This window comes from Amia ocellicauda, chromosome 3 (assembly GCF_036373705.1).
Source record: "Amia ocellicauda isolate fAmiCal2 chromosome 3, fAmiCal2.hap1, whole genome shotgun sequence".
NCBI lineage: Eukaryota > Metazoa > Chordata > Actinopteri > Amiiformes > Amiidae > Amia > Amia ocellicauda.
In genome coordinates this window covers 32,392,246-32,419,700 of record NC_089852.1, presented here as the reverse complement: position 1 = coordinate 32,419,700, position 27,455 = coordinate 32,392,246, and the positions used below count along the sequence as shown (strand labels likewise).

The 27,455-nt window shown below is 43.3% G+C and overlaps 1 protein-coding gene across 1 annotated transcript; it reads right to left on the bottom strand.

Annotated features, from left to right (window-relative positions):
• Positions 1–7,539: 7,539 nt before the first annotated feature.
• On the bottom strand, positions 7,540–8,484 carry LOC136747062 (olfactory receptor 6N1-like). Its single transcript, XM_066700016.1, has one exon. It carries the CDS (start codon positions 8,482–8,484, stop codon positions 7,540–7,542), a length of 945 nt encoding a protein of 314 aa, XP_066556113.1.
• Between the last annotated feature and the right edge of the window lie 18,971 nt (positions 8,485–27,455).

Here is a 27,455-nt window from a genome sequence, read left to right as displayed (position 1 = left end):
AGAAGATCAATTGCGCAATCCCAAGGACGATGTTGAGGCAGAGAGGAGGCTCGGGATTTGCTAAACACAGCAGCCAGATCCTTGTATTCTGACGGTACTCGGGCGGTGTGGATAGAAACGGACTCTCGATGTGGGTGGCTCTGCAAGGTGAAGAAAAACAATTAGAAAGGCAATTTTCTCCAAGAAATAATAGTCCCCTTGATCCAAGAAATGATGGGATTATGATGTACAAGCCAGGGATGTCCAAGTATTATATCAGCTCCAGGGGAATCAATCACTAAAAAAGGCAGTTTTTCAGAATGTTGTTTTCCGATGGACATGGTGATTGGCTTGGTTTTCAGTGAAACTGGACTGGAACCGATGGGTTGGTTGTTGATAGGTCTGACATTAAGTGGTGGCAAGAACGGTGAGAGAGGAAGGTTCAAACGCTCTGCGGTTCTTCTGTCTATGAAGTTCCCCGCGGACCCCGAATCTATTAAAGCAGACAAAAAGACGTGTTGGGTGTGGAGCTGGATGCGTACTGAGAGCATACACTGAGCAGGTGTTATCAGGGGACAAGTACTCACCGATTTCTGTGGAGTGGTCGAAGAAGATCCAGGAAGATTAGGACAGGCGTCTCGGAAATGACCGGATTGACCACAATACAGACAGAGGCGCTGTTGTATCCTCCTCTGTCTTTCCTCAGCAGGTAGTCGAGTCCTTCCTATCTGCATGGCTTCTGGTTCTGTATCGGGGCTAGGCTTGAAAGAAGATCTGGTGGATAACCGGGATGTAGCAGACAAAGACCGTTTGCCTCGGGATCTCATAAGGTTGTCAAGTCTAATGGCAAGTTGAATTACCTGTTCCAGATCAAGTGTGTCTCCCTTGCAAGCTAATTCTGCTTGTAAATCATTACATAAGCCACGACGAAAAAGAGCGATTAAGAAGGCTCACCCCATCCACTTATCTCGGCCAAGGTCCGGAACTCCAGAGCATATTCAGCGGCAGAAGAGGTACCCTGACAGAGAGAGAACAGTTGTTCACCAGCGTCCTTTCCAGCTGTCGGATGATGGAAAACCTGCTTGAAATGTTCAAGGAAAGCTGAGAGAGATCTTGTTACTTCACCCTTACGAGCCCATACAGCTGATGCCCACCGAAGTGCCTTTCCGGTAAGTAGAGTAATAATAAAGGCGATTGTAGCATCATCAGAAGGGAAGGAAGTTGGTAAATGGGTGAAATAAAGGGAGCACTGTAATATAAAACCCTCGCAGCGGTCTGGTGAGCCGTCTTATTTGTCTGGGATGGCCAAAAGTACAGGTCTATCTGGAACTGGAGAAGCTGACGAGCCTGGGGTTGCTTCATGCGTTGTCTGTCTTGTGGGCTCGAGAGATAAAGCAGGTAATCTCCTCATTAGCTGTTCCAAAGTGGAGTTGATCTGATGTAGCATCGCGTCGTGTTCTCCCAATAATGCCCCCTGAGCCGTTAAAGCTGCCGCAACATCAGGTAAAGCTGCTGGATCCATGTTAAGGGCAAAGTCTTCTGTGATGTCCTCTAGGACCAAAGGAAAGGATCCAAGTGCAGGCTTTTAGAGTTGAAGCAGATAATCCAATAAGGGCAAAACGAGAGAGCATAAACAGGGACAGTCCAGGTCAAACGATCAAGCGAACAGGCTAGTAGGGAGATCCGAAAGGGGTAAACGAGAGAAGGAAGCAAGAGGTCAAAAATACACAGGAAGGCAATCAAGAAACAAGGCTTAGAAATGATCCAGGAGAGAATGCAAGACTTCGCGATGAATCTAGGAAACAGAGGGGTTTAAGTACTGTGAAGGAGAGAGGGATTGAACAAGGTGAATGAAGGATTGACCAATGATAGGAGAGGAGGACAGAACAGGTGCACCTGGTAGGGAAGAATGTGGAAAGACTGGTTTGACTGGATAAAGGAAAGGAGAAGCACTAAACTAGTATTCGGGAGAGGGAGACCTCTGGTGGTGAACTAAGGCAGAAACAGGGGAGACCGTGACACTCTGAAGGTGTGCTGTGGTATCTGGCACCAAGACGTTAGCAGCAGATCCTTTAGGTCCTGTAAGTGGCGAGGTGGGGCCTCCATGGACTGGACTTGTTTGTCCAGCACATACCACAGATGCTCGATTGGACTGAGATCTGGAGAATTGAAGTGAAGAACCCAGTTCTGATGCACAGATAATAACATGTATTTATTTAACATGCCAGGCCTGGAAGGCCCCAACATGGGATCTCTCCAGCAGAGACTCTTTGAACAAAAGAAGTCGACAGCTTTTATACAATGCATGACATGTGGGTCTGTGGGCAGGGACAGTCACAGGTTTCCCAGAGTGTTGTCTTGAGATCAGGTTTCTGAATGTTTGTGGCTGACTTCCTGAGGAGGGATGTCATCATGGAAGCAGGTGTTTTCCTGTTGTGGCATACAAACTGCCCAATCTCACATTGAAGAAGAACAGGAAACCCCAAACAAACACTAAGCAAACTGGTATCTGTGGGCTATTTATCTGTTTGGGTGTTCCTCTTATCATAATAAACAGAAGTCAAAGTGGAGAATGTCCAGAGGATATGCCCTCAACAACTGCCTGTTGCTAGCTTGATAAATCTAATTTGCTCAGTCTGCATATTATGATTTCTAATATAAAATATTATACAGCTTATATTAAACATTTATATTGGCTCTTCACCAAGTCAACACCTTGAACTCGTTGTTGTGTTCCTCAAACCATTCCTGAACCATTTTTGCTTTGTGGCAGGGTGCATTATCCTGCTGAAAGAGGCCAATGCCATCAGGGAATACCATTTCCATGAAAGGGTGTACATGGTCTGCAACAATGCTTAGGTAGGTGGTACGTGTCAAAGTAACATCCACATGAATGGCAGGACCCAAGGATTCCCAGCAGAACATTGCCCAAAGCATCACACTGCCTCCGCCAGCTTGCCTTCTTCCTATAGTGCATCCTGGTGCCATGTGTTCTCCAGGTAAGCGACACTCACGCACCCAGCCATCCATGTGATGTAAAAGAAAACATAATTCATCAGACCAGGCCACCTTCTTCCATTGCTCCATGGTCCAGTTCTGATGCTCACATGCCCATTGTAGGCGCTTTCAGCAGTGGGCAGGGGTCAGCATGGGCACCCTGACTGGTCTGCGGCTACGCAGCCCCATACGCAACAAACTGCGATGCACTGTGTGTTCTGACACCTTTCTATCAGAACCAGCATTAACTTTTTCATCAATTTGAGCTACAGTAGCTTGTCTGTTGGATTGGACCACACGGGCCAGCCTTCGCTCCCCACATGCATCAATGAGCCGATTTTCCTTCCTTGGACCACTTTTGATAGGTACTGACCACTGCAGACCGGGAACACCCCATAAGAGCTGCAGTATTGGAGATGCTCTGACCCAGTCGCCTAGCCATCACAATTTGGCCCTTGTCAAAGTCGCTCAGATCCTTACGCTTGCCCATTTTTCCAGCTTCTAACACATTAACTTTGAGGACAAAATGTTCACTTGCTGCCTAATATATCCCACCCGCTGACAGGTGCCATGATAATGAGATTATCAGTGTTATTCACTTCACCTGTCAGTGGTCATAATGTTATGGCTGATCGCTGTATACATACAGAGTGGGGTACAGGCCAGACGCATGCACCCCCACAACACAATGCATAATGAACAAACTATATACAGGGCGGCCTCATAAGGCAACTTGCCTGTAGGCCGTGTGACAGACCCTGAGAACACATCGACAGGCCTGTCAGTAAATCCAGGAGCAGCTCGCGTGGGTGCTCAACTGGAAGGCATAGTCCAGTGGAAGGGAAGATACGGTTCACTAGCTCCCTCAGGATGCACTTAAAAGGGGCAGACTGGGAGAGGAAAAGGTAGAAGCCAGAGCCCGTAGGCTACTGGGGCTCGACTGCAGCCAACACCAGGTTTCCCATGGAAGGGACCGGTCCCGTCATGTCCAACCTGTAGAACCGGGCAAATGTAAGCAGCGAGGCCCAAGCTGCAGTAGCACAAATGTCTGCCAGAGGGGCGCCTTGAAAAAGGTCCCAAGATGTCGCAACGCCTCAAGTCGAGTGGGCCACCAGGTGTTCAGGCACTGGGGTCCCGGTGGACTTGTAGGCCCTGGTAATGGTGTCCACAATCCAATGTGAGAGGCGCTGCTTTGAAAGTGCCTGGCCCTGTGTCCACGCTCCATAAGACACAAACAGTTGGTCTGAGTTCCGAATGTCCTTTAGTGGGTTCCAAATAACACCTGAGGGCCCGCACAGGGCAGAGCTGGTGAAGCCGACATTCTTGCTCTGAAGCGAAGGGAGGAGGATGAAAAGCCATCAACTCAAGAGGCCTGTTGACATGGAATGGAGACAGCACTTCCGGGAGGAACACAGGGTTAGGTCATAGCAGAGGTGATCACCAGCAAAAAGCAGTCTTAAGTAACACTAGCTTCAGCTCAGCTGAGTTCAGTGGCTCAAATGGGGCTTGGGAATGTGTGTCCAGCACTACATCAAGACACCATGCAGGCAGTGAAGGGGTGCGAGGAGGCCGCTGCCATCGAGCTCCCTTTAAAAACTGCACAGTCAGGAGGCTCACCATGAATCCGGACATGACAGAGATGGCCGCCAGATACACTTTGAGCGTGGACGGGGACTTGCCCTGGTCCAACAGCTCTTTTAAAAACTATAATATGACTCTAGTAAGACAATTAATTGGGTCTTGACCGCCATCTTGGCACGAGGTGCTAAACGTCCACCAGCGGTAGGAATACTGCAACCTCATAGAGGGAGCTCTCGCCGACTGAATAGTGACTACTACCGCGTCTGACAGACCCCAGGCAATCAGTTGCTCCCGCTCAGGGGCCAGGCCCAGAGCTGAAGGAGGCCCGGATTGGGGTGCCAAAGCGTGCCCTGCATCTGGTACAACAAGTCCGCTCTCACTGGGAACTGCCAAGGCGATCAGGTCTGCGAACCAGAATCTGCAAGGTCACCGAGGGGCTATCAGCAGAACTGTTGCTCGTTCTCTCCTGACCTTCTCAAGGACCACCGGGAGAAGGGGGAATGGTGGGAATACCTAAAGGAGACAGTGCGGCCAAGTGTGGGCTAGCGTGTCGATCCCTAGGGTTCCTGAGTGGTCTTGGACAGAGAACCATAGTGGGCAGTGTGTGGAGTCTGCTGAGACAAAGAGATACACGTCCACCCCCTGTTTAACTGGCTCCACAGTTGCTGTACCACAGACAGGTGTAGGCACCATTCTGAGACCGGGGGGCCTCCCCAAGAGAGGAGGTCCGCCGCCAGGCCTGGGAGCTGAACTGCTTTGATGGAGCGGAACTGTGGTTGCGCTCACAGAAGCAGACAGCGTGCTAGACCGGAGACCTCCTTGCCTGTTGATATAGGCGAGGTGCAATAGGGTAAACCCGGGCCAGCTGCAGGGACTGTTCCCTCTCCTGGAGGGTGCATGTCAGCATCGCCTCCACAGAGTGGCCAAAAGTGAAGCCCAGTGAAATAGGGGCGTTCATGAGGTGAGTCCTGTCTGCCTCAGGGACTCGCCGTGCCTGGGACAGCCAAAGCTGGTGGCATGCCGCCACAATGGCTGCCAGGGTATCACCCTGTTGCCCCCTGGGGCATCACCGTGATGAGCTGGTCCGCCGCTGCTGCTATCTCAAAGATGGTGATGCTCCATGTTGCTCCGAAGGCTCCGCCAGCTGGGCCACGCTTGGGCTCCTGCCTCATACGCCCTCCGGAGCAGCGCCCCCACAGGCAGTGTTGCATGGCTCCGCGGACAGCGGAGGTAGGGAGACCAGCATGGCTATGGTGGAATTCACGCGGGGAAATTCCACCAAGCCCGCTTCTGCCGCGCACTGGGTCCTAGCATAAGCCTCCACTCTCCTGGCTAGGGCGGGGGCTGTTGCCAGATGGTCCCAGGTGGCCCTCAGTTCCTAGAGGAGGTCAGGCAGTAGCGGGAGGGCCCATGTGGGCCGCTGTGTGCACTGACCCCTCTCGAATCTGGAGCGTGGTGGGGCAGGGTCAGAGGGCCAGGGTAGCTGGAGAGACTCCACAGACCTCTGGATGACTGCCCAGAACTCCCTGTCCTGTCCCGTGGGAGCAGGAGGGGTGTCCATTCTAAACGGAGAAGGAGGGGTGGGAGTGATGAGCTCCTCCTCCATGAGCTCCGGCTCAAACTCTGAGTCCTTGTGGCAGAGTGAGCCAGCGGTGGAGCGTCATGGTGTGTGGGGGGGTGGCACCTGTTACTCTGCCTGTGCGGCCAGGAGAGCACAGATTAGGTTCATCCTGCTGTTTAAAGCATGGATGGCCTCATCATGCTCCCTGTCCGCAGAGCCTGACCTCCGTTGCCGACAGCGCGGCGGGGAGGAGGCGAGGGATGACGCAGTGCAGACACGCGTGTCCGTAATAGCATGCACCGTGGGCACTGCAGGCAGGAGAGGCACGGCTGCCACGGCAGGTGCGGTGGCGGCAGCCAGTGCAGCAGAGGAAGCAGGAGGAGACGCAAGTGCGGGGGGCGTGGCTGTCTCCATCACTGCAACCCTGGAGGAGGAGATCTTCGGACGCGGCAGCGCCCAGTGGAACAGCAGACCCGGAAGTCGCAGCCAAATTGTGCCCACTGAGAGTCGGATTAGCTATTAATAATAACTAAACAATACAAATAGACATGGAAATAAACGGTGGTGACAGCACAGCTGTGAAGCCAACCAACCTATTAATAATAATTATTGCAAACAACAATAAGGGTCTAATGCATGGACAAGACACAGAGAGCTCACGTTCTCGGGTCCAGGCGAAGTGGCAAAAGAGGACGAACCTGCACTGACATCACGTTTTACGGAACAGGATGTGGGAAGGGACCTGTTCTGAGTGACAAGCGCAGGGGCCAATGGCAGCTTTGATAGAGTGACATTTCAATCAGGTTCCTACGGCAGTGCGCAGAAACCCCTCCCCCCTGGGCAGTGCTTCCGACTTGAAAGATAACTTGTTTTTTTTTGTTATTGTTTGATTGTTTCCTCTTTACTTATTTTTATTCTAACAGCAATATACATGAGAATTTTTTTAAATTATATTTCTATTCAAATAAAAATGAATACATTCATGTCAATTTCAAAGTAATACAATTCCAATAAATATCCATAAAATATATACAGCATGAATAGGACGAGTAGAGAGAGAAAGTATTCGAAGTTAAGCAGAGGATAAAATATAATAGCGAGAATCAATGAGAATGTACTTTGCACAATACAGGAACATGTTGTTCACTCAATGTGAAAGAGCATATCTGACAAATGAGATCCATTGTACCACATGTACACATTTTTGACATTTATGTTTTGCTTTCACATTCCACTTATATTATGTTCATGATTTTTTATATTTTATTCTGTAACAGATACATTATATTAATAGCGTTACTTACAATAAACTTCACATAAGCAAATGTTTATCTATATATTATATTGTTTTAGATGTCAAGTATTTAACAGTTTGAAGTGACATAGAATGCCCTTTGTTATAGCAAACACTTTGTTGAGGACTATTCTAGCACCGGCAATATCAGTTTAGGACAGAGCAGTTTTTTTGTCTTTTCCTTGAGTTTTTGACTTCTTAATCCATAGATGATTGGATTTAGTAAAGGAGGTAAAATTAGAAAGTACACAGAAAGCAGAATCCGGATTACTAGAGGAACGTGCTCCATGTCAAATCTACTCTGAAACAGTTCAAACAAAGTAGAAACAAAGAAATTGATGACAGTGACTAAATGGGGAACACAGGTGTTCAGAGCTTTAGATCGTGATGCTGCAGATGATTTTAAACAGATTCTAAGGATCTGTACGTATGAATAGAGAATGAGGAGAGCCAGGGGGAAAATATATACGACAATGAAAATTGAACCCATGATGTTGTTAATGGTGACATCAATACAAGCAAGTCTGACTACTGAATAGTTGTCACAATATACCTTATCAATGGTTCTTTTGCACAGTGGCAGTCGAATAGTTACAACTATATTTACAGTATATACAGCAAGAGGAAACAGCCAAGTCATGACTATGAGTTTATACACTCTTGATGGAGACATAATGATGCTGTAGTGAAATGGGTGACAAATAGAAACATATCTATCATACCCCATCACAGCTAAAGCCATATACTCACACATGCCATAAGTATGCAAAGAATATATTTGTATTAGACACGCTGTGCGAGAAATCTCATGCCTGTCAGATAAAATATTGACTAAAAGAGCAGGGCACAGAGCAGTACTCCCATACAAACCATTAACCTGTAAACTGCATAAAAACATATACATGGGCTCGTGCAGACTCCTCTCCACACAAATCACACAAATAATAACTGTGTTAGCAGCTATTGTTAGCATGTACACTAGAAGTATGACTAGAAAATATAAGTATTGCAAATCCCCAGTTTCTTTGTATCCTGTCAATAAGAAGGATGTTGTGTGTGAGGTGTTTTCCATGGCATTCTGGTATCAGGTAGACCTAGTGAAGAAAAGAAGATTCGGTTGCTAAGGTTTCACTATAACAATGTGACATCTTATTTAATTAGTTTTGTTTTGTCTTTGGAGACACAAACAGTATCTTAGTATAAGTTAATTAAGTTTGTTTGTATTAAGCATTGTTTGATCTATTCATATTTTTTTTTAATGCATGTTTGAAAGCTCACAGTGCATACAGACTCTGATATTTCCTCTCTCCCCCTAGGTCACAAACCTACAACGTGTGCTCTTTACCCTCTCCACACTCGCCTCCTCCAAGCGACTGCTCCCGATCTACTCCCTTTCATCTCCTCCCTCCTTAACTCCTCACTGCTCACTGGCTGTTTCCCCTCTGCATTTAAACAAACCTACCCTTGATCCTACCTCTCCTCAGTACTACAGCCCTGTCTCCCTACTCCCCTTCCTCTCAAAGACCCTCGAGCGTACTGTCCACCGTCAGCTCTCCATATTTCTTTCCCATTACTCACTTTTTGATCCTCTGCAATCTTGCTTCCGCACAGCTCATTCCATTGAGACTGCTCTCCTGGCAGTGACTGACTTCCTCAGATGTGCTCGGGCAGCCTCCCTATCCTCAGTCCTCATTCTCCTTGATCTCTCCACAGCATTAGACACTGTCGATCATTCCATCCTCCTCTCCTGCCTTGCTGACCTTGGAATCTCTGGGACTGCTCTCACCTGGTTCTCCTCCTACCTCAACGACCAGACCTATGAAGTGACATGGTGAGGTTCCTCATCTACCCCCCAGCCTCTCCTCACAGGCGTACCCCAAGGCTCCATCCTGGGCCCCCTCCTGTTCTCTCTCTACACTCGCTCCCTGGGCCCCCTCATTGCATCCCATGGTTTCTCCTACAACTTCTACGTAGATGATGCCCAGATCTTCCTGTCATTTCACACTTCTTACCCTCTCATCCCCTCTTGCATCTCTTCCAGTTTGTGTGGTATCTCTGCCTGGATGCACCACCTCAAACTCAACCTCTCCAAATCGGATCTCCTCTTTTTCCCCCCTCTTCCTCACCTTCTGCTGATCTCTCCATCTCAATCCCCTTGGAATCTATGACACTCCCTCCTTCTTCTTCTGCTAAGAACCTAGCAGTCACCCTCGATCCTGCGCTCTCTTACACTCAGCACATCACCATGCTGACATGCACCTACTGATTCCTCCTGAGCAACATATGCCGAATCCGACACTTCCTCAACAACTGCTCAACTCAGCTGCTTGTCTAGTCCCTGGTCCTCTCCCGTCTGGACTACTGCAACTTCCTCCTGGCCGGCCTGCCTGCAACTACTACCCGCCCGCTCCAGCTCATCCAGAACTCTGCAGCTTGTCTGGTATTCTCTCTGCCCTGTTCCCTCCACTGGCTCCCAATACCAGCACACATTCAGTTCAAGACATTGACCCTCACCTACCGCTCTCTTGACCACACTGCACCAAGCTACCTTCAGACCCTCGTCTCCCCATACATCCCCTCCAGACCACTGCAGTCTTCTGGTGCCAAAAGACTAATGCTGGGGTCACACTACACGATTTTAAGCCCGCCCGCTGCCGATTGTCGTGTAATGTGAGACGGTCTGCGATGCAACCGTTTGCCCTCCGATCTGATCGTAAGCTTGTCGGAGCCCCTACGATTTTATTAAACATGTTTAATATTTACGACTCGATTGGCACCGTTCATGGAGAGTGACGTGATCAGCAGCCAATGAGAGCTGAGCTGGCTGAAGAAGAGAAAAGAAATAGGAAGAATAAACATGACAGGAGAATAACATTTTCATACGTATTCATTAAAATACTTCAAATACCAATGGTTGTTTCGGCGCAGGTTATTGAAAAATAATACAGAGAAAATAATATTTTCAATTACCAATTAGTATCTGTAATTGACACAGGTCTGGGCTAAATATCAATCCCTACAATGCGATGCTCATACTGTGGGATGGATATAGCCTGTGACTGTTGCTCAGCTGCAGCTCTCACAGTAAAGCCCTCACGGCCATGTCTTCACACACATCCTCTTTTCTCTCCGCTTTTTGTATTTGTCTGACACACGAACACGAACAGCAACAGCACTTTGTGGTCCTGTTCTTGTTGCGCAGATTTCCACAGTTTTGCACAGATCTGCAGAAATCCACTGATCCCATTGGTGGAGCTGCGCAGATCTGTGCATATCTGCGGACATCTGCACTTCAGGAACGTGACCTGCAAATGTCCACGTCTGTGTTTGTTGACCTTTCCGCTGTGTGGATCACACGTGTTTCTGCTTGATGTGGGAGTGTGGAGGCTGTGATGCAGATCGCCACAAGGATTTCAGATCAGTCGTGAAGTGTGTGTTCCCCTGTACTTAAGCGATCGGGTAGTGTGCACTCCTTCACAATGCAAAAGACGTAAATTTGGTGCAAAATAGTGGTTAAGTGTGAGCTGCCCACTGTTCACAAAATCGGGTCGGATTGTAGAAATCGTGTAGTGTGACCCCAGCATTACTCTGCCTCCTCTGCACTCTCCTTCCTCCAGAGCCCGCTCCTTCTCATCCCTGGCCCCTAGATGGTGTAATGACTCTTCCCACTGAAGTCAAGACAGCAGAGTCCTTGACCTCCTTCCGGCGCTTACTCAAAACACATCTTTTCAGACAGTACTTGTAATTTAGTCATTGACTCTCATGTAAGATAACACTTATACAATGTTTTATCATACTACTTGCCTTGCGTTACTAGTACTCATATTGTTTATTTTGATTAACCCCTATGCTCCATTCCCTGGGCCCTTGACTGAGACCTAACATCTTGTCTGCACTTATCAGCTTTTCACCTCATACTGTATATTGTGTAAATTGTAATTTGTAAAATGTATTATGATTTGAATTGTACTGTATTATCTAAATTGGAATTTGTAATGTTATGCCTTGTACTGCACTGTATTTTTGCACTTTGTATTGTGCTTATATTTTGTAAGTCGCCCTGGACTTAGGGCGTCTCCTAATAAATAAATAAATAAATAAATAAATAATAATAATAATAATAATAATAATAATAATAATAATAATAATAATAATAATAATAATACGTGTAACACCCTAATTTCTTTTGCTCACCTCCTGAAGTTACATGCATATTACAAGTATATTACATATATTTGATCAATAATTCTAGTAAACAGGTAGTTAGACTACATAAAAACTATTTCTAGTAACTGTTAGCAGCAGTTTGGCATCCTAACTGACATATGTGTGTGTGTGTGTGTGTGTGTATGTGTGTGTGTGTGTACAATTGTATAATCAATGTCATGAACTGAATGCTCCAGCTTATACAGTTAGTCCACCAGCCTCATCAGTTGCTTCAGTTTAACTTTACTGAAATAGGAAGAGAATAAAGAACAAGCAGTATAAGCATGCCCTGTAAGGGATGACATTGAGGTTCCTACATGGCTAAACTTATGTCTAGTCTATGAGCACCTGAGTGAAACCTTTAAATATGACCAGAATAGAATGAGATTTTCATATAAAGCCAGCAATGACACCATAAGCTAAACTCTTGATATACATATAGATCCACACACCCATAACTGACATGCAAGGAAACATACAATCCCCATAAAACTCATAATTCAAGGAGAGTCAAGTCATGTGATGGTACCTGCTCCTCTGTACAGTGAGATGCTCCTGTCCGATGAATAGACGAAGACAGTTCTGTGCTCTCCAACAAGCTGATGTAAGATATAGTGTGAATCAGGACCCAGGAGGATATATTTACCACAGTGACTGAATGATATGAAATAAACACCTCTAGTAGCATGTAATACTATGTAAAACTATTTTTCTGTTGCTAAGGCTGGGTAATGAATCACCAGGGATATCCAGATATTATCCAATTAATCGCAGGACTATTTTCACTTCTAATGAACAATATCTGGTACAGCACTCCAATTAATGAGGTTAAGCAACTATTTTTTTTGTTTGTTTTTGTTAATTGTTTTGTCTTATTTTATTTAGGGTTTTTATTCTAACAGCAATATACATGAGAAACATGATTTATATTTTTTCTATTTACATATAAAGTAATACTGTTAAGGTACAACCACTTCACAAGAAGTAAACCCTTCAGGTTCCCTGGACTAGGATAACCCCTGGACTAGGATAACCCAGCGCCGTCAGTACGGGATGGTGGATCCTCCGCAGGAGACGAGCTCGGGAAGAAAAAAGTCACCGACACAATGCCAGATCGTTTGTCTTCAGTTTATTTCTGCCACAGTACACAGTTTTATACATGTCATAAGTCCATTTCAAGGCAGGACATATTACAGATTTAGTTGCTAGGCAGACATGGAATGTGTCCGATATCATAACTCCTAACACACTCGAGAGTTTCGGTTGAAATGTCTGCACGGTTTGCCTAGCAGTAGATGATGGGGCACTCTATCTTATTTCTGGTTTGTCTGAAGAGCAGCATGTATATTGTTTATGTTGTCAGCTCTGAGCTGTTCCTCAAAATATAATATAAATATAGGGAGATTGTGGTTTGACATTTCCAAAATAGAGGTGAGGGGATGGCCGTGAGTTCAAGTGTCTAGACTTTCACAGAAATAGTTATGCTATTTATGTTATTTATGTTATTTCTGCAATAATGACAAATTTCAGCCCCCCTTGCCACGGCAACGTTTCCAGTGAGATATGACAATGTTAACTCTGCAACTTCTGTTAAAGGCTAATCCTACAATAAGAATACAATACAATGAGTTACATGGTTACAGTAGGTTAAATAATCAGTATGCCTACCAAACTTAATTATCCCCAACAGTTAGTATATGAATATGTTATATAAAAATCCTTGTACTCTGTTCTCCCAACATGCAGAGTATTTTACAGTGGGTATATACAATACATAGGGGGCAATTTTACCCCAACAAATACATTTATGCCAATTTAATTATAATCAAATGCAAATGAATGTTCATGAAATATACACAGCATGAATAGGATTAGAGAGAGAAAATATATCTGAGACTGGACTTTGCACAATACAGGAGAATGTTTTTCACTTGATGTGAATGAGCATATCTGACAGCTGAGGTCCATTGTACCACATTTAAAGTTCTTTAACAGTTATATTTTGCTTTCACATTCCATTTATAGTATCGTAAAAATGTTGGTACTGCAAAACCCTACTGGGTTCAAGCAAGGAGTCAGACACTGAATAAAGGCAACATGCTCTTTATTTTTTCCTACATGCACTTATATCCCACCTTTATAAAGATAGAGAAAGCAGTGGAAAGAACTGGTTTTAGTGGTCCTGCATTGTGATCACCTGGCCCCCTACCAAGCACACCAGACCTCTGCCCCGCCAGCAGAGAGTGGCCCTGAGGACTCTGGGACAACGGATATTGCTTCCCCCATGGGAGAAAGAGGTGAGGGACCTGTTGCTCACTGCCCGGACTTTGATTGCAGCCTGGCCAAACTGTTTGAGGCAGCTGGGATGGTTGGCCCTGAGAGAGGGTCTGTGTAACGGAGATGGAAAGGCAGCGCCGCCCAGCCTTATTAAGATGCGCCCATTTCCTCAAGGGCTGTTGGGACTTGATTATCATTACTGTTTATTTCTAGGCAAATGCCTTTATCCAGGGTGACTTACAAAATACAAGCACAATACAAAGTGTACAAATACAGTTAAAACATTACAAATTCAAATGTACATAATACAGTGAAAATTAAAGCATAATACATTTTACAAATTCCAATTCCAAGTGAATACAATATGAGTTCTTACATCCTGGATTGTAAAAGCTGAGTGCAGACAAGATGTTAGGTCACAGTCAAGGGCAAAGGGAATGCAATGCAAGAAGTATGATAAAACATTACAAAGTGCTATCTTACAGGAGAGTAAAGGACTAAATTACAAGTACTGTCTGAAAAGATGTGTTTAAGTTAGCTGTTGGGCTCAGAGTAGCCCCTGAATTTTTTCTGTAATAAAACAGTTCTTTCCACTGCCTGTGGGGACTTTTTCTTGAAGACTTGCCTGAAGAAATTAATTTAACTCCTTGTTGAATGACAAGTGGCAAGGCTTCATTTAGGGTTCAATGGGTAGGTATTTATTTAGCATTGCCAGGGAACTTACAATAACCTTATCACTATTGATTGCACTTACTTCCAGGGATCAAAACCACTCCTACTTCTCACTATATGTTCTACGCTGACCTCTTTAATACACACTACTTAAGAACATGCATAAGCTAATGTTCTACATCCCTCTTCTTTAGTTAGTGCTCTCTTTAATTGAACATATATGTAACCACAACAGTTATACCAGTATGAGAACCCAAACACACAACCATACATTAGTGTATATAACTAAATTGCAAGTACACTAATCAGGGTATATTAGTTCTGCACAACTTGAAAACAAACTATCCTGATAACTTTCTGAAACAAAACATAAGTGTCATGAATTTAGATTTTAATCCATTTCATCAAACAGTTCACATATCAGCAGGGCTGCCGTCAGGATTTATGGATAGGTAGACAACATTTTCCAAATTGGGTCCCCTCATCCACGGGAAGGGGGGGTGCGACAGACTTTGACTATGCTGAGTGCTTGTATGCTGTCCATGGTGCTCATTGCCAAACTGGATAGGAAAAAATGAATGTTCTAATAAAAAACATTGTCTTACTCTTAATAATTTGTATTGTATTTATTTATTTTTGGTTAAAAACGCCCAGCAACCCCTACTTCCCGTGGCACTGCCCTCATCCACACCCACTCCAGCACCGTCCACCACAACCCACCCATCCTTGTGTTACTCACTCACCGTTTAGGTCCAAAATGCAAGTCGGCTGACTTTTCTTGCAGCAGTCTTTGATAATGTCCTTGAAGTCCAGTCTTTGGACCAGTTTTCTCTCAATGGAGAGGATGGCATGTCCATTGAGCCTTTCCGGGCTCATCGTGGAACGCAAATAGTTTTTAATTAGTTTTATTTTGCTGAATGCGCGCTCACCTCCAGCCACGGTCACCGGGAATGTGAGGAAGATGTGCAGGAGTATGCACAGGTCTCCATAGATACTTTGGAGCCGGAACCTGTGTATTTCTCTGAGTAGTTGCAATGGGCTCAGATCTTTGTTAAAAGTTGCGGTGTAGATTTTTTTGATGTGGTGCACTTGACCCTCCAGCGCATCTGTCACATGCTTTGAGTATTTTCTCACCAATTCCTGACAAGATGTCTTGATATATTATTTTTTTAAAGAATGTTGTTTCTAGAGCAGCAACAGTAATGTTTACAACAGCAAAGTCACTATATAAACTCAATAACATCTCACTGGAAACAAATTTAAAATGTCAATAAAATAATTTTATCCAATGGCAGTGAAGAAAGCAAGGAAGGCTGTCATCACAGGGCTGTGTTTGATGTCAATCAAACTGTGGACACGTGGGTCAAGTGCAGGTGGGCCTTTCACCGTCTTTGCTGCCTACATAGCACCGGGGAAAATTGCGTTGTTTATTTTTGAAATTAGATAGACGTCATATTAAAATTTTAGACTACTTCTCAGCATTGGTAACGTGTCCAACATTGTCCCACACAAACATACTCTTTGTCCCACATTTGGTTTGTTGGGATCTGGTCACCCTAGTCTGTGTGTATGTGGAGCTCAGCCCCAACACAGAGCAGAGGAGAGGCTGCAGCTGCATGTTTAAAAATTATACCAAAATGTTAAAAAGAACCGTAATGTCGGAGCTTATCAATACTACAGTCTTTAATAATTTAGCACTGGGGCCCATTTAATACCGGGTTTTGGTACCCATCCCTACTTATAAGGGCAGTGAAGCAGTGTTTTTTTTTTCTTATCTAGTGAACATACTAACGTTACTTAAAGGTTAAGCTAGCTAGCTGAAGTTTTATTTGCTACTCTACCTAGCTCCTCACTTTTGCCATGTTCAGCTTCGCCTGTCATACCTGGTGCTTCATGCTTGGCAAGAAATTTGGCCATTGCCTCTCTACTTCTTTCATTTACTTTTCCTCTCTGTCCCCTGGCTTTTCTTTTTTGAGCCCCTGATTTTTGCCTTTGGTGAGGCATTTTGACTCGCTACTAAGTTCAAACTTTACATTAGCTTCACAATGCACATCGTGTGTGTTCCGCACATCTGATTGACCAAGTGTTTCGACCACACCATTTTCACAATAACAGCGGGAGGATGAGGTATCAGATGACAAGTTGAAATGTGTTTTAATGATAACGATACATTTATTTATCATGTAAATACATATACATTCTATTTTCAGTGATATAAGTCAGTTGTCACAGTCTCTCTGGGGAGGACCGCAGGGCAAAGGAGTAAGGACCCAGGTGCAGCGCTCGTAGAGTTGGCAGACAGGACACAAGGACTAATCAAGGACGTGGTCGAGGTCACAGGCTATGGTCTAGATCATGGAGGCCGAGAGAGAGACAGGACTAGGACAGGGCGCAAGAGCAAGAAAGAAAGAGAGAGAGAGAGAGAGAGAGAGAGAGAGAGAGAGAGAGAGAGAAAGAGAGAGACAGGACTGGGAGCGAGAATGCAAGAGAGAGGAGAGGCTGGGAGCAAGGAGCAAGGAGCAAGGCTTGGTGACACAGGTTGAACTGATGACACTTTGCCCTGAGTGAGGGCAGTGAGTGGTTTATAAAGGGAAGCAAAATACTGGGAAGGCAGGTGTAGGACCAATGAGATCAGAGGAAAGGAACAGAAGTGCACAAGGGTGTGGAGGAATGTTAACTGAAAGATTGACAAAGGAAAGCAGTGAAGGGAGAAGGAAAAGGCAAGGGAACATTGGCGACCTCTAGTGGGGATAGAGGGTAATGGCTAGGAAATCATGACATCAGTAAGTAAGTTAGAAACAAAGTTTTATAAATAAATATATATATATATATATATATATATATATATATATATATATATATATATATATATATATATATAAGGTTAAATTGTTTTATGATACTGTTTTAGTAAATAAAAAGAGAATAAGAAAATAAAAGTTTTATATTTATTTTAGGTTATAGTGTTTTATGATTCGTTTTAGTAAATTAAAAAATAAGAAAAATAAAAGTTTTTGATATATATATACACTCACCTAAGGGATTATTAGGAACACCTGTTCAATTTCTCATTAATGCAATTATCTAACCAACCAATCACATGGCAGTTGCTTCAATGCATTTAGGGGTGTGGTCCTGGTCAAGACAATCTCCTGAACTCCAAACTGAATGTCTGAATGGGAAAGAAAGGTGATTTAAGCAATTTTGAGCGTGGCATGGTTGTTGGTGCCAGACGGGCCGGTCTGAGTATTTCACAATCTGCTCAGTTACTGGGATTTTCACGCACAACCATTTCTAGGGTTTACAAAGAATGGTGTGAAAAGGGAAAAACATCCAGTATGCGGCAGTCCTGTGGGCGAAAATGCCTTGTTGATGCTAGAGGTCAGAGGACAATGGGCCGACTGATTCAAGCTGATAGAAGAGCAACTTTGACTGAAATAACCACTCGTTACAACCGAGGTATGCAGCAAAGCATTTGTGAAGCCACAACACGTACAACCTTGAGGCGGATGGGCTACAACAGCAGAAGACCCCACCGGGTACCACTCATCTCCACTACAAATAGGAAAAAGAGGCTACAATTTGCACAAGCTCACCAAAATTGGACAGTTGAAGACTGGAAAAATGTTGCCTGGTCTGATGAGTCTCGATTTCTGTTGAGACATTCAGATGGTAGAGTCAGAATTTGGTGTAAACAGAATGAGAACATGGATCCATCATGCCTTGTTACCACTGTGCAGGCTGGTGGTGGTGGTGTAATGGTGTGGGGGATGTTTTCTTGGCACACTTTAGGCCCCTTAGTGCCAATTGGGCATCGTTTAAATGCCACGACCTACCTGAGCATTGTTTCTGACCATGTCCATCCCTTTATGACCACCATGTACCCATCCTCTGATGGCTACTTCCAGCAGGATAATGCACCATGTCACAAAGGTCGAATCATTTCAAATTGGTTTCTTGAACATGACAATGAGTTCACTGTACTAAACTGGCCCCCACAGTCACCAGATCTCAACCCAATAGAGCATCTTTGGGATGTGGTGGAACGGGAGCTTCGTGCCCTGGATGTGCATCCCACAAATCTCCATCAACTGCAAGATGCTATCCTATCAATATGGGCCAACATTTCTAAAGAATGCTTTCAGCACCTTGTTGAATCAATGCCACGTAGAATTAAGGCAGTTCTGAAGGCGAAAGGGGGTCAAACACAGTATTAGTATGGTGTTCCTAATAATCTTTTAGGTGAGTGTATATACCGAGTGCAGGCTGGAACGCTTATCTCAAGGGCTCAGATTCTGATGAGAACGAGCCGTTCTCTAGTCGCTTGTATTTAAAAAAAAAAAAAAGTTTAACTTAACACAATAATGTGATAAAGAATCCTAACCAAAATGATGTTGGAAACCTGTAACTATAAGGCTAGCAAAATATAAGCGTTATTCTTAACCATTAGGCTGTATGAAGATATAAAAACATGATAACGATTTAATTAATTAATGATGGTTACGACAAAACACTTAGGAATCTGCAGGTACATACAGCCGCAATGTGTTAAAAGATAACACGTGTGGTAGTGGTAGGGGGGTGGCTGTAACATCAATCATGCGTAGAGAGAGAGAAAGAGAGAGAGACCACTTAAAAAGTCCCCTTGTCTAAAGAGGTATTTTGGTTCTAAAATTTAATAAAATATAATAAGAGATGTATACAAACCTAGAAAAGACAGCTTTATTTATTTCATTTTAAACATGTGTATTTAATGTTGATGTCATAATGTTTAGGGTCAACTGCTTATATAACTATATTCTTTACATAGTTTTAAGCATGTAGGGATATATATTATTTATCAAAATAAATGGAAAGACCTACAGTAAACTTTATTAAACATATGTCAACAACAAGCATTGTACATGATCTACAACATACAATAGATACGTATAATTTACAGAACATTTAAAGATGTTGAGGTTAAATAAATCTAATAAGCCCGATATTTTCATGAACAAACTTCGATTACTCATCCTCGAGCGCCACCCTACGGATTGTCAAAGACATTTTTTCAAGCGCGTGAACAGAAAGGTTGCGGGAATTGCGGTGGTCATCAGCGCGTTCACGCGGGTTTGCGGCGGAGATTCAATCCATTTGGTCAACACGCTGTCTGCACGGGTCCAGATCACACAAAGAGACATCAAGATGCCCGGCCACTACCATGCGGATCGGAGACTAAACTCAAACTTTGATGGTAAGTATAATTCAATTAATCAAGAAATATAATTGCAAAGTGTTTAGATATCCGTACACTCGTTCAGAAAGATTAAAATATGCTACATTTACATACATATTTAAGAAATCTAATATTTGAAATGTTTTAAATATATTTGAATTGTATTTAAACATTTAAATTCTGTTTATAGGAACCGTTGACACCGCCCGGGTGTCTCCGCAAGTTAGGAGCCAGGACTCCCCGACGCATATCCAAACACCGCCTGGACCGCCTGCATCACCAGCCAGCGTCGTATCGAGTGAAGAAGAATAGTGTTGAATAACCAAAGACAGGTAATTGAGGGTCAAACAATCTTAATTAATGCCTTAGCAAGCTATATAAACAGGATTGGGGATTGAACATGTCTGAAAGGACCAATGATGCAGACATTCACGAGCAGGAGTCCAAAAGACCTAGAGAGAATGATACTGATACGAACGACCCTGAGGCCTTAGCAAATGTACCGATTACCCCCGAGCTATTAGAAATGGTGGGTGAAATAAACAACCGACCGGCGCGTGCTATAGACTTGTATCCCTCTGTAAATTCTGACTTGTTACAAATGGTTGATTCCTTAGAACACCTACCCCTTCCGAACGCAAACAATTTAACAAAACAACCCCAACTTATTACTAGTCCTGCTCCAACAGAAAACGTTCCTGAGTATGCCTCTAACCACGTTGTAAATAACAATTGTGTTGACACTTTTGAAGGTCTTCAGCATGCTTTAAACAATGTACAACAAAAGGGGTTGTGGCGGAGGTCAGAACAGTGAAGCTGCAGGTGTTGACAATGGGTTTAGTCGCGAGCTTAGCGATGTTCAAAATATCAACAAAGAGGCTGAGGATGTTCGGGGGAGTAACGATAGAACAAATACTGGTGGTGGTGGGGATTGCCATAATATCGATGCTGATAATAATGGGGGTGTAGAGCATGTAGACAGACCAAACCTCCGTAATTTTGAAATTGTTCACAGATTTAGCTTTGCAGAATTATTCAACAGCGACAATTATGCCGAGATATTTGTTACAATGCATGATATTATACAAAATATGCTTGACCGAATTACCAAACATGTTAGACCCCAGGATGTGGTGCAGTTGGAGCTGAGAGCGGATTCATTATTTAGCAGTGTTTTTACCATAATGAGAGGTGATGAGTTAGATGTTGAGGCTTTTCTATCTAAAATTGAAAACCTGCTTCAGAGTCAAGCCTCCATCTTGGCCGATGAAAGTCTGGTCTTGGTCATTAATGTTGTTCGTAACCCTGAGGGTGGTGTTCGTAGGAGATTGTCAAGTTGTCTCAAGACTGAAATAATTAATAAGAAACTCGGGCAAATAGTGAATGAGGGTAATACAAATAACAAAACATGCTTTGCGTATAGTATAGTACGCCTGCTCAAACCTAATATAGCTTCAGAGCAGGTTTTGCATGATGCTTTGCAAATGCATCAGGCAGCGGGTCTATCGGAACAGGAGATGGTGACTTTTTCAGATATCCACAAATTTGAGGAGGTGGCGGGTGTTAAGATAGTAGTCTGGTACCGTTGTGAGATAAATGATGTATTTAACACATTTCAAACTCGCTCAGAGTTTAACCCCCACACATTGTTTCTTTTCCTTCACGAAAATCATTACTACGGTATTAGAAATTTGAAGGCTTTTTTGGGTTGTTCGTACGTCTGTGATTTTTGCTACAAGGGTTTTAACGATAGGAAGAACCATCAATGCGCTGGGTACTGTAAGTGTGTTACCATCCGCAATGTCGAAAGGGTGAAGCTCCCACAGTGCGGTGTAAGGATTGTTTAAGGATCTGTCGGTCCGCTTTCTGTTTTTCCGAACACAAAATACCTAGAGGGGGTATGGGTCAAAGCACCAGCCCTTGCGATAAAACAAAATTCTGTCTCCAGTGTTACAGACAGTACACCTATAAAGAGGATAAACCCCACAAGTGTGCCGCTCTGAGGTGTCATCTCTGTAACGCCGACTTAACACCCGAGACCGAACACCAATGTTTCATACAGTCTGTTAAACCGGCACCCCTACATAACAAGTATGTCTTTTATGACTTTGAGTGTAGGCAGGAAGGAGGCGTTCATATAGCGAATTATATTCACTGTATAGACATGTTGGATCGCGAGTGGGCTGCGGCCGGTGAGTCATGTGTTGAGGGTTTCTTTCAAAAATATCGCTGTCCAAAGTATCGAGATTACACATTCATAGCTCATAATGCTAGAGGGTATGACTCTTATATCTTGATTAAATATTTGGTGGAAAGTGGTGTAACCCCCGACATCATCGCACAGGGCTGTAAAATAATGTGTTTCACAGACCATGATTTCAACCAGCGTTACATAGACTCGCTCAACTTCTTACCCATGAAACTGAGCACTTTACCTAAAGCATTGGGGTTTGAAACGTGAGAAAAGGGCTGGTTCTGCCACTTTTTTAACACAGTCGAAACACAGAATTATAGAGGCGCCCAGTTATTATGGGGTTGAATCCATGATGACTTGGGAAAGGCAGGACTTCTTCAACTGGTATGACACGGTTAAGGATAGCATTTTTGATTTCAGAAAGGACATGGCCGCCTATTGTAGAAATGATGTGTTGATCCTTAAAGAATCATGTGTTAGGTTCAGGCATGAAGTCATTAAGACAGTGGGTCTTGACCCTTTACAGTGTATGACAATAGCTTCTCTCTGTATGAAAATGTTTCGAGCCAATTTCTTGCAGAAAAACACCATCGCCATTACAACTCCTGACAATTACAGGTGCCGACAAAAGAGTTTTTCTATGGCCTCCATCCAATGGTTGGAATACATGTCTGACAATCATAACATCTTGATCAGACACGCTTTGAATTATGGTGAGGTTAGAATGGGTCCCTACTTTCTGGATGGTTTTTCGGAGGAAAATGGGGTTCGTACGGCTTATGAGTTTGCCAGTTGTATTTACCACTATTGTCCTCGGTGCTTTGATGCAAACACTTTTAATCCTGTCACTCGTCAAATATGTGGAGATATGCACTTTGATTTCTTACAAAGAATCGAGACTCTAAAAAACACCTATGGTTTAACTGTGAAAGTGATGTGGGAACATGAGTGGACGGCTATGAAAAAGCGGGACGGTAGTGTACGAACGTTCATGAAAACCTTTGATTTTCCCGAACGTCTCGAACCGAGAGACGCTTTGTTCGGAGGGCGCACTAACGCAATCTGTTTACATTACGAGGTGAAGGCTGAGGAGAGAATAGATTACTATGATTTCACTAGTTCTAATTCTAATTCTAATTCTGCAACGGCTATAACACAAACTCTCGATAACATAGTTTGGTGTTACTCATGTTGGCAACCTCTGTACGATGAGCTAATGGTTAAAATTAAAAATCTTAAATTTGTGGAAGGTGTCCCTGCATTGCTTTGCGACGATGATTTGTTACCCAGTGACAAATGCAATTTAATAGTGATAGACGATCTCATGGAAATGGCTAGCGACAATAGCGAAGTGGAGAAAACTTTTACAAAATATACACACCATAGAAATTTGAGCATCGTCTATCTAGTTTATTAAAATTTATTTATTTATTTTTTCAAGGTAAAAAGAGTCGAACGATCAATTTAAATGCTAATTATATTATTATTTTCAAAAATCCTAGAGATAAGCTGCAGGTGAACACTTTGGCCCGGCAAATGTACCCCAGACAATCTAAATTCTTTTTGGAATCGTTCGAAGACGCGACTAAAAACCCTTACGGATACTTGCTAGTGGATTTAAAAGCGCAAACTCCCGAAGACTATTGACTCAGAGCGGGTATGCTGCCCCCAGATTGGCCTGTAGTCTACGTGCTAAAGAGAAGAAATAAAAAATAGAATGTCGGCTAGGATAAGAAGAAACCTACCACTTTTAAAGATATTATATGAGGGTAATCCTCGTCAGAGGAAAGCTGTGTTGTTGTCCGCCCCTTCTGATCTGATAGAAACTTTATGTGAAATCGCCTTAAACGTATATACCCTTATATACCCTTAACAGCTTTTCAACTGGGTGAACTAAAACAACAAAAGTCTGTTATAAAGATCCTCACTAACAAGAAGTTATCCGTTAAAAAGAAGAGAAAGGTGGTTTTATCTGCCCCCTCTTGGGCATAGCCTTGCCTTTCTTAACCAACCTTCTAGCTTCCAGATCTGTATAGTAGCGATGGAATACACCCAAAAAATGTTTTTGGTACCTCAAGAACAACTTGACAAACTAACAAAACCCCTGCCACCTCCAGAATCCCTCCGACAGACTGTGGAAAATAATCTAGACTCTGAAATTAAATCTATATGCGATTTAAACCCTTATGAAAAAGTACAGCTTTATACAGCCACCTTACAAAGATATCTGAGTATCGTTAAACAGGGTGCAAAAAGCCAGAGTACTCTAACTTTAATGTTGCCTTCGGAGAAACAGCAGCTTTCTGAAAGTAGTGCGGTTATTGAAACAGAAGAAGAACACCCTGTAGAGACAGATGTGGTTTTATCAGATGTATTGAAAAGCATGCCTGTAAGAAGTCAAAGAAATGCAAAATATATTCTACATAAAATGTTTAACACACCTCGGGTGACCTCCTGGAATAACCAAGGTCAATTTATTTTTAAAGGTCGGGTGAATAAAGGATCGCACATGTTTGATTTGATTAAGAGTTCTATTAAGATTCTGGATAGTAGGAGGCCCACGGGGTGGAGAGATTTCCTCCAAGCTTTGGCGTGTCTGAACATACCTCAATCACCAATCCCTAACCAAACCACCCGTAACAAAATCCGCCTCTGTAAGGCCGGTGAGAGTGATTGGGTTGAACCCCCCGCCAGAAAGAAAAGAACGAAACCTGCATCAAAACATAGATGGACACCTTATTAATGGTATAAATGTGTACTTACAGTTGGAAAGGGGAAAAGCAAAGTCTTTGTATGTAACGTTTGATACTTTTATTACGATGTATATCCATATTTTGACATGTATTACACAACATGATTTTTTCTTTTAATATATATTGTTATTCTGTAATGTTTTTTTTTTTACATTTTATAATGTAATGATTATATCGGATTATGTCAAATAAAAATGCTTTTGTATTAAAGCGTTTCTTTTCTTTAACACGCATGACATTTTTTTAATTTTTACAAGTTAGGTATTTAACATTATTATTATTAGGACACAAGGTTTGAACAAAGCAGGACACAGTTTTATCATTTTTTCCTAAATCAGGCCCATACCGCGTCATAACATTTGTGTAGGGGAGACCTTTAGCTCTATGATATAAGAAAAACACACAGTGTTGACCGCAGGTTGTAGTCTGTAGACTTTGCTCTTGGCGGCAGTTATAAACCGGTTCTTTACAATTGTTTATTGAAAAGTTGTTGATCGTAGCTGGAAAATGAATAAAATCTGGAGGGTTTCCGTAGGAATCAAAAAATTCGCCGCGATGATCTTCCGTCAGATAAATAGCCAGCCAGTGCTCTCCAGGCATGGTTTCAGGGTGAGTGTTAATTATAAACATGGCAGGTAAGTTCTTTAGCTTCAATTCAGGTAACTGATCGCAGGCATAGACTCCGTGAAACAGCTTCTTAGTGTGGGGGTTACAGTTCATGACAGCCGTGAGCTCTCTGGTGTTCATGGTTAATAATAATCATAGAGCACATTCCTTCTCGCATTCACTTCTATAATATTGTCAAACACGGCGTACACAACCATATTTACAGTACCGGCTAGGGGTTGCTTAAAACGTATTTCCAGTCTCATATTTCCTGTTTTCACCAGGGAGAAATGTTGCCCGCACTCTTCATCTGGGGTTAGGTTGAAGGCGTACAAACTGTAGCCGTTGATGTATTCAGCGCGGTTTATCAGCAGAGGCTGGTCCTTCAGATGTCTCCCTGTAGTGAGAACTACACTGTAATATTCACGGACCGCGCAACCATTTTCAAAATCGGGTTGAAAAGGTTTGGCGGGGACCTGTGTGCCATCAACGTACATAGCTATAAATTCTGCATTATAATGTTTAAAATTAAATGGATTCTTTGTATATGACCCTGTAAATGCGTCATTATCCACCAGCCCGATAATGACATGTTTTGGGAGCTGTCCGAGGAAGAGGTTTTCCTGATTCATAACGCGAGTTCCTGCCGCAATGCTTTGCACTTTCATATAGACTCTTTCAATGGGGTACTTGGTGTTAGTGGTCATTAGAGCCTGAGCGTGGCCTAGTTTAACAGCCGGTGAAACAGACACCTTTTTAACAAACAGCGAGGCCGATAAAATAATAAGTTTATATTTTTCATCATCATCGCTCATCAGACAAAATTCATTTTTGTTCCGAATCATTTTTATCTTAATATCAACCCCGTTGAGCATCAGTTTCTCTTGAAAAAATATGTCGGAATGAACATGACCAAAAAGCTCAATTGTTTTACTTGCTGTAGAAAATGTTGCTCTTTTTTTCAGACCCGCGTTGGTGCCACCTGGATCCTTGACATCCATGGCGGCTGGTGTGTCTTTGGCAAACAGTCCGGGGCTGAACTGTTTGTTTAGAGTCTCCTCGCTATAATTAAGTATACACTCCATCAGTGCTCTATAGGGGTATGTATTACTGCTTTGACTTATCAGTCTATCCCCGAGGGTTACATCCACTTGCGAGAAGATGGTGGCCACCGGGTAGTTGATAACCCCCACTTTGGCCTCCCTCTCGATAGCCTGTCCTTCTTCAGTCACAATTTTACGAGTAAAATAAGGGTATTATTCAGATCTAAATAATCTTCACCATTACCGGCTATGAAAAATTCCAGAGGGGCGGATTCTGAAATGGCCGAAAGAGGCGGAATCTCCCCATAGATACTTTTTTCGATACTCGTTTGCGTGTAAGGGACCGTAAACAGATCCAGTTCTGATTTCACACATTCTTCCGACATGTTGTGTACAAAAGCCATGATTAAAATATATATCCCAAACAGGTTCTTGACTTTCTTTTAGGTTTTCTTTTAACGGTTTTCTTCTTCTTCTTTTTCGGCTGCCTACTCTTACAAGTTCTGCTACAGTCTGCCGCTGAATAAGTAAGTCTCTGTCTTTTGTTAGCTACCACTCTCCACCCTCCGGGAGGGTGTCATCTTTTACGAGAGCCTTTGGCCAGGACCATTAGCCCAGAACCCTCCTGATTATCTTTGTTGGCGGATCTGGTCATAGCCCTGCTGATCACATCGCTAACAATGTGTTTGGCGGCCGATTTAAGATGCAGTTTCGCTATATCAAAGCTGAGAACGGGCATAGCCATCCTGAAAAGTCCTCGAAAGAGTCCACCTATTCCGCTCCCATACATCACATTAGCTCCAGCAAACCCAGGCAAACCGTTACCGGCCTGCATTTTGTAATAGTTCACATAGTCTTTAGGATCGACATAACCCCTCATGATAGTCATTTTAGCCGTGTACACAATGTTTCACAGGTCAAAAATGTAGTTTGCTTATAACCTTACCAAAACGGAAGGGTATGTCAATATTCTGATCTGATTTCACTTCAATCGTAATATTGTCAAAATGAGTCTTGGAGACAGGTACATAGTGTGGCTTGTCATAAGTAATTGTGACCACATCGTTGTTTTTA

Coding starts and splice junctions, on each gene's coding strand:
- LOC136747062 (XM_066700016.1), bottom strand. CDS start 8,484: ATGGAAAACACCTCACACACAACATCCTTCTTATTGACAGGATACAAA.